Genomic DNA, 8645 nt, shown 5'->3' on the forward strand with positions numbered 1-8645 from the left:
ATATTTAAATAAGTCGTGTATAATTATAAAACCTGTTATTATTTGAATAAATCAAAGAGTCTTCAGATAAAACACCTTTAATGCAACAATGAATATTCATGAAGGAGGAACAACTTTAAAGCTACTTTACACAAGTTAATATAATTATATTCTACATAAACATGTTCAATCAATAAACATGTTAAAACACACTCTGGCCTCTGATTGGCTCACACACTCTGGCCTCTGATTGGCTCACACACTCTGGCCTCTGATTGGCTCACACACTCTGGCCTCTGATTGGCTCATAAGCACTTCAGCAGGAAGAAGTTACAGAAAGCTCCTCGAGGACAATCGCACATCTTCCCGATACGAGAACCTTTCCTCACCGCGCAGTGTTCTCCCAGGTCACACTGAGAACACAGAACCACACACACACACACACACACAGGGAGAAGCACATCAACACATGATTGGTGTGAGGAACTCGTAACGTTCTAAAGATGTGAACGTTTCCTGAGACGACGGATTCTTCGGCTTCACTACGAACACGTTGGTGAGTATTTAAATACAACAGGAGTACTTGATTAAGATAGAATACTGTGTATTTAAAGACAGTACTGTGTGCTGCGTGTACTTTAGTGGATATAACCTTCAGGGTTATAAAGTGTTATAATAATAATAATAATAATAATCAAAGGAAGTGGCGCCACCTTGTGTTACACAGACGTCACTGCAGTTGAAGAGTAAAACATGGAATAAATAATATATAAATTAATGTGTAGAATAAATTGTATATGAAGTAAATTATGTATAAAATAAACTAATACATAGAATAAGTGAGTAATATAAATATATATACAATAAAACATTTCATGAATATATAAATATAAAATAAATAATTTACAGAACAAAGTAAAAACAAGCGACAACTGTGTTTATGAAACAGAGTTAAAATATTAAATATGAAATGTTGTCATTTAATACTTAAAGACTTCTAGAAACATCTAGAGGTAAATATAATAAATATTAATAAATGATAATGTGTTTGAGACTCACAGAGGGAACTTGTCCGTACTTCTTCTCCCACGGATTGATCCTCTTCGTCTGAAGCTTCTCCAGAACCTCATGCAGAGCTCCCAGCTACACACACACACACACACACACACACACACACACGTCATAAAGCTTCCATCTTCCAACAGATCAAAGTACTGCATCAAACACCAGCAGTACTACATTTAGTAATGTACTTAAACACAGTTCTGAGGTACTTGTACTTAACTTGAATATTTCCTTTTACTTCTACGTTACGTCTCAGAGGTAAGTCGTGTAATTTAATACAAAAAATAATTATTAATAATTAAGGAACTTCACAAAATATCAACTGCAACATTAAAGGAGGCTGAGGTCCACCAGGACCAGGACCTCCATCAGGACCAGGACCTCCATCAGGACCAGGACCTCACGACACTGAACCGCTTCTTCCCGTCGGCTCATTAACAGCCGGCTGCAGACCGTTCAGACGGCTGCTGTTATTTTCCTGTTATCTGTTCGTTTGTGCACTTTATTATCTTATATTTCACTTTATTTGATATTTTTCTGTACATTTTAATATGTTCCTACTTTGCACTGTGTTGATTGTTGTTTGTTGTTGTTTATTGTGTTGTTTGTTGTTGTTTGTTTATTGTGTTGTTTGTTGTTTATTGTGTTGTTTGTTGTTGTTGTTTATTGTGTTGTTTGTTGTTGTTTGTTGTTTATTGTGTTGCTCCTCCCGTCGTGTCAGATTCCTCGTATGTTCAACAGACCGGCAATAAACGGTTCTGATTAAAGTAATGAACACATTAATGCATCAATAATTATAATAATGTAGTATATATTCTGCATTTTACTTTTAGGTACTGTAAGTACATTTGGAAGTATATTTTGTACTGAAGATACGTTGTGGTATTAGTACTTCTGAGTACTTTGTCTGGTCACTGCTGTCTAATCATTTAATGTCTAATTATGAGCTTAATTACAGTTTTAGTACCTTTAATGTTTTATTGAAGTATAAACAGAGATAATATGAAACAACACTAACGTTGAATATTACTGCTAAATATACAGTAAATATATCAAATTAAATGAATATTTAATCTTTGATGCCCGTTAAGTTCAGTGGTTTAGTCAAAATAATTCATAAGAATTAATTAAACAAGTTCCAACATGAATGAATGAAGTTTATTATTAAAGACTATTGTTGATCTCTATTCATACAATAATCTACTTTCTGGATTTTATTTTTTCATCCATAAATCAACAAATACCAAAATATATTTAATTTACTGTAATAGATAATAAATATTCACAGGAGATGCTGATCAGACGTAATCAGTTCATAATAATATGAATAAAATGTTAAAATAAAATATATAATATATTAAATAGTATATATTAAACAAACAACATATTGCTGAATAATCGAATAATGGATTAATCCTTACAGATTTAATTTATTACCAAATACTATTATAAACTATTACATTGGTTCTGTCCAAAAAACACACATTGAAAACGAATAAATAATAAATAATAAATCATAAATCATAAATCATAAATCATAACTGACCAGTCTGTTGGAGTTGGAGTACCCGTAGTCCTGGACGTCCCTCTCGTCCCTCTCGGCTTCCGTACTTCCTGTCGGGCAGAGCGCGGACAGCAGCCCCGCGAGCAGCACAGCTCGCGCCCACATGATGCCAGAAAAAAAGAACAAAGTTCCGCGAGCTGCGTTTCTGTCTCTGCTCCAGCTGTTTGTGGCTCACGCGCTGCTCCGCGCGGGATGTTTGGGTAGACGGCCCCGCCCACCTTTCAGACTCCGGACGACGTCACGGGTGTGACGTAGACTGGCTCCTAATGATCGGATGACTCATTAATAAAAGAAAACATATATCATAATAATATAATATAATAATTATGATAATAATAATTATAATTATATACAAATAATAATATAATAATAAATATACGACACCTTTCAGAACAACCTGATACAAATACAGTAAATTGAAGCCCGAGGCTTTAAGAATAAAACGTTAAAGATGAATATTAGACTAATCCATAAACAAATGATTGAAAGTTTTGTCAACGTTGATTTAATAGATTTTAGTTTGAGTTAAATTAGAATGTTGATGAAAATCAATTAAAACACAAGAACGTTAATGGATTATTAGATCTTTTTATTTATTTAAGATCTATAATTCTGAAAACTGAAACTGTATTCATGACTATAATATACCTGGTATTAGTGCTTTTACTGTAACACAGTATTTATACAGTGTGATATAAGTACTTTTACTGTAAGATAGTATTTCTATTGTGATGTATTACTACTTTTACTGTAACACAGTATTTGGACAGTCTGGTATTAGTACTTTTACTGCAGTAAAGAATACTTCCTTGATGAAGACTTTAATACTTCAGTGAGACATTAGATGAAGACTTTAATACTTTAGTTTTTTTGTCTTCATACTTCCTCGTTGAAGATTACGTGGATAACAGGAGAAGTTTCATTTGGCTGCATTCAGATCCGTCACGCTGGACCTTTAACGCTCGTGAACTCACTCCACTGTTTTCGCTCCACAGTGGTCCGAATGTCTGGAGCGTATTTATAAATGTGGTTCATGATTTATGAACAAATACCTGCAGAACTAAAGACATTTAATCAATCAAACTTTATTTCAGATAAGACAGAACATTAAATACTTACATTTGATATTCTGAGCATGTTAGCATTTAGCTCTAAACACCACATTCATGTGACATCATCTTTTTCTTTGTGGGACTAAACCGGAGGATTCTGAGATCATTGATTTTTGTTGATTCGTGATGTGTTTTTTTTTAACTTTGTGATGATCTCAGACTTTTCATTGACGACCACCGACTGAGCGGATTGTTGTGGGTAAACATCCGGCCTCCAAATCCTCCTGTTGTCAGCGAGGCATTAGAGTGAGATTCAGAGCTGACAAAGATCCACTATAAATAAACCTGCAGACAGTAGAGAGGGTTTAAAAACCCGTCTCCAGGGCACGATTTGGTCTGTGATTGTCTCCGAATGTCCTCATCATCACAGCCACCCAGAAATATCCTGCTGACTGGCAGAGAAAGTGAGGATGAAAGCTGTCGGTATTCACTGCAGAGAGGATGAGGATGCAGCTCTGCATCTTTTGATCATTTCTTCTTCTTCTTCTTCGTCTGTGGGTGTTTGATCCTCCGCTGGGCTCTGGGCCATTCTCCCTCTCACTCTTCTTCTATCAAACAAATTTCTTTTCAACATGGAGTTGCTTAAATAAGCAGTTGAGGATGGAGTCTTTCCTTTGAGGATTACTGTTTTGTGCACGTTGATGCATCTTGACCTGCAGAGAGCCGAGGGAACGAGGAGTCATCAGGGAAACGCACCTCGGCTTTGTCCTTTAGCTTCATTTAGCTTTATTTAGCTTCATTTAGCTTTATTTAGCTTCATTTAGCTTTATTTTGAAAGTGTGTACTAGAGAGGAGACAGGAAATGACTGGAGGGACGACCTCGTCAGCATCTCAAACCCAGAGGTCACCACGATGCCCAACTGGTGGGTTGTTGTGGCTCATTTCTGGCACGTCTGGTTGCGGATGATGATGACGATGATGATGATGGTGATGATCACCCTGACCACAAAAAGACTCAAAACGACCTGAAAGAGGCTGCATGGTTTCTAGTTGTTTTGTGTCTTTCTCATGAGGACGATGTACCATGAGCTGGTTGAATTGTGAAGACCAACACGGTCCCAAAGTTCATCTGAGAGCTCCGACATGGAGCAGATAAACACAATAGAATGAGTTGAAATGAAGACGGATCAGTTTCTCTGTGAAGCTCTCGAGGGGAAGAGAAATCCAGCTCCATCAAACCAGAGGACGAGAAACATCCAGAAACGTCCTCTGATCGCATCGGTACGGAGGAATAATGACCTCGTGGTGTCTTCTGATTGGAGCTCCTCACTGATGTCACAGGAGTCAGATGATGAAACCCTCGTTCACAGCGCTGAATGGGATGACTGGGATGGATGGGATGGATGGGATGGATGGGATGGATGGGATGGATGGGATGGATGGGATGATTCCCCTTCGTCATGTACTGAGCGTTGAACAAGGACGGATCACTGAACGGGCCCAAGGAGTCAGAGGGCCACTGGGCCTGAGCCTCTGTGAGAAGTGACGGTAACGTTTCTTGATGGAAAGTCAATTGAAATCACAAAAGACTCAAGACGACCACAAAGAGGCTCAAAACCACCACAAAGACTCAAAACCACCACAAAGACTCAAAACCACCACAGAGACTATGAATTATGTGAAATTATGATACATGTAGTGTATTTAAGAAACATTATTAAATGATAAAATAGCTCTAACTGTGTGATTGTGTGTAGACCAGCAGAGAAGGCTTTGCAGGCCCTGACGGCCACCACTGACTAAAACACACCTAACCGGAGAGAAGTTCCAGCATCACGGAGGAAAAGAGGATTTATGAGCCTGAATCCCTGAAGTGTCCGTCAGGCCGGCGGAGGATTAGCACCACGTGGTGAACGTCCTTCAGCCTGACAGCAGCTTTACTCTCCAGAGGAGACGCAGCGTGAAGAAGTCCTTACATAACGCTCTCAGTGAATAAACTTCTGCTAAACAGGCTGATGGGAAGAAAAAGTTTGTTTGCAAAAGAGCTGGACTCAAAAAAAGTAAAAGTCAGCAGTTCTGAGGACGGAGCTTCATGAAAGCTGTGACGTTGACAGGAAGTGGTGATCCGTCCGGCTGTGATCCAATAAGCTGCTCGTCTCTTTGAAGCGCTTCACTTCAGACTCATTACCGCTGCGCTCGGGTTCTGATGAGCTTTTTATCTTCTATTTGTTCTTTACACGAGCTGATGAAGTGGCGTTTATCATCACGAGTCTATCCAGTGTATATAACCTATCAAACAAAGCATTATGGGATGTCTGACCATCTCCTTTTTACTTCTCTGCTTCTACGTGTAAAGAGAAGCAGAACAGAAAGAGAAAACACTCGATGACATGAATCAGCTGAGCGATGAAGGAAATAAACTTCTTCACTCAGCGCCATCTACTGGAGCGGTGCTTACATGCACTATATTTAAACATTTAGATAGATTTTCTTTAACAAAAAAACATGACAGATGTGTTGATAAAAAATAATAATTTTATTTCTGAAGTTTACCTTTAATAAAATCTAGAAGATTTGAATGATACAGATTCATAATCATTTAACCAAAAACACCAAAATCACACTTTCACACGATCACTCCGACATGTCAACGTCTCGTCTCTCCTGCTCACTGATTGGTGGATCGGTCCGTTTCCATGGTGATGTTCTGGTCCCAGTAGCCAGACCAGTCTGTGAAGGTCTGAAAAGACAATAGAGAGACGTCGTCGTTCATCTGCTCTTTGTCTTTATACCAAACGTCTTCACATTGTTTTGCAGTTGAAATATTTGGGATATGAACCTCCTCCGTCCTCTGTCCTCATTCCTCTGTCCTCATTCCTCTGTCCTCATTCCTCTGTCCTCATTCCTCTGTCCTCATTCCTCTGTCCTCATTCCTCTGTCTTCGTCTGGTTCTGCAGCTTGTTGCAGCCTCCTCACCTCCTCCTCTCAGCCTGCAGCCTCTCTGAGCCTCCTCCTCTCAGCCTGCAGCCTCTCCTCACCTCCTCCTCTCAGCCTGCAGCCTCCTCACCTCCTCCTCTCAGCCTGCAGCCTCCTCACCTCCTCCTCTCAGCCTGCAGCCTCCTCACCTCCTCCTCTCAGCCTGCAGCCTCCTCACCTCCTCCTCTCAGCCTGCAGCCTCCTCACCTCCTCCTCTCAGCCTGCAGCCTCCTCACCTCCTCCTCTCAGCCTGCAGCCTCTCCTCACCTCCTCCTCTCAGCCTGCAGCCTCTCTGAGCCTCCTCAACACCTCCTCTGGACTGAGCGAGGAGTCCACTTTGATCAGCTTGTCTCTGGACCTGGAGCCCTGCAGGATCAATATTATCATGATTATATGAAGACAGGCTCAGGAAGGATAAAGGAGGCATACAAAGGAGACTGGGTAGGACACATGGGGGGAGCTGCTGATGTTTTTCAGGACAGCGTGAGGAGTTTTTTAGGAAACCTTGTCGAGAGACACGCGACTCTTCTTCAGGTCCAGAACCTCAGCCAGGTAGCGGAGGAGCTCGGCGTTGGCCTCTCCGTCCATCGGAGGAGCCGCGATGGCGACGCCCACTGCCTCTGAGGAGACTTCTGGAAGAGCAGAAGAAGAAGAGAGACGATGATGTTCCCTCAGGTTGTCACGGTGACAGTGCTGTGTACTAAGAAGGACGAGTGTGACCTCTGACCTGTGACCCCGCTGTGTTTGGAGCCGGGCTTCACGTGAACCACGATGGAGACGGATCCACTTTTGTCTCGGGACACCGGACAGGAAGCTTCTTCTTCTGCTGCTCCGCCTGCAGCCGCTTTACCTTTCAGCTGGAGGACGTCACAGTGAGTCACACTGCACACTAGTACTTTATAGTACAAATACCACACATTTTACACAAACAGGAGTAGCTGCTCCTGGACCAAACACATTTATATATTTCATGTTTACAAATGAATGAATACCTTCTGGTCTCTAATACAGAGTAAGGCTCACTTTGACCAGATGAAGCTACCAGCAACAACATGAATACAGCAGTTTTACTTTCAACAGTATTTCTACACTGTGGTGTATACGTATATATATACATACATGTGTGTATATATATATATACACACACACACACACACACACACACACACACACACACACACACACACACACACACACAGGTATGTATCTCCTTCTTCCACCTCTCAGTATTTACCTCTGAGATAAAGTGGAGTAATGTTATTGTATCTAAGAAGTATAAAGTAGTAGAATTGATTGATACAAAAGTAAAGTACAAGTACCTCCAACGGGTAAAGTACCATCCGGACAGTACTTTGGTAAATACACTAATATATATATATATATATATATATATATATATATATATATATATATATATACTAGAGTATCATCTAATAACTCACCGCTTTCTCTTTTTTGGGCATTTGTTTGTTGTTTGTTGTCGTTAACGGACGGCGCACCGGGATGACGTCAGACCAACGGTTGAACGGTTGAACGTTTAACGGCTGAAAACATTTAGATAATCTTATAAAACTACAAGTTCTACTGAAACCCGACCGGGAGAACATCCACCTGCTAACTGTTAGCTCGATAGCTGTTAGCTTAACGCTCAGGGAGCAGAAATGCTAACAAAATGTAAACATCGTAACTTCCGCTTTTCAAAATACTAACGTCCGGTTTCTTTCATAGTAAAAGCCTCATTGAAAAAAACAAATGCCTGCAACGTTTGTTATGTAAATTTCCAGTTGAAACATCTGAATATATAATAGAATTACAAAGAAATCACTTTAACATGTAAAGCATTTCTTCATCAATATTGTTTCATATTTTTGTTTCCTTTTTTAATACGTTTATATATATTGTATATATTATTGTTTGCAATATCTATTTATATAAAATGTATATTATATTATATTTATATTTTATATTTTAATACAAACATTATAAAATATAAATATTAACAAATATAA

General features: G+C 39.6%; 2 protein-coding genes across 3 annotated transcripts; both read right to left on the reverse strand.

Annotated features, from left to right (window-relative positions):
* Positions 1–204: 204 nt before the first annotated feature.
* cart2 (cocaine- and amphetamine-regulated transcript 2) lies at positions 205–2713 on the reverse strand (the record flags this gene model as incomplete). The annotated part of the gene is made up of 3 exons (XM_079162218.1): positions 205–392; positions 1039–1122; positions 2591–2713. The coding sequence occupies 3 exons, from the start codon at positions 2711–2713 to the stop codon at positions 285–287; spliced, it is 315 nt and encodes a 104-aa protein (XP_079018344.1). The 3' UTR covers positions 205–284.
* A 3475-nt stretch (positions 2714–6188) lies between these two features.
* On the reverse strand, positions 6189–8281 carry cUnh15orf40 (chromosome Un C15orf40 homolog). Of its 2 annotated transcripts, XM_079162625.1 has the most exons (6): positions 8079–8281; positions 7364–7493; positions 7141–7268; positions 6815–7002; positions 6500–6636; positions 6189–6400 (listed from the first exon to the last, which is right to left on the reverse strand). In XM_079162625.1, exons 1-4 carry the CDS (start codon positions 8241–8243, stop codon positions 6913–6915), a joined length of 513 nt encoding a protein of 170 aa, XP_079018751.1. In that variant the 5' UTR covers positions 8244–8281; the 3' UTR covers positions 6189–6400; positions 6500–6636; positions 6815–6912. The 2 variants fall into 2 exon arrangements, with proteins under 2 accessions (XP_079018751.1, XP_079018750.1); XM_079162624.1 differs by having other exon boundaries at positions 6189–6636.
* Between the last annotated feature and the right edge of the window lie 364 nt (positions 8282–8645).

Source organism: Pholis gunnellus, assembly GCF_910591455.1.
Source record: "Pholis gunnellus genome assembly, chromosome: 7".
Taxonomy (NCBI): Eukaryota; Metazoa; Chordata; class Actinopteri; order Perciformes; family Pholidae; genus Pholis; species Pholis gunnellus.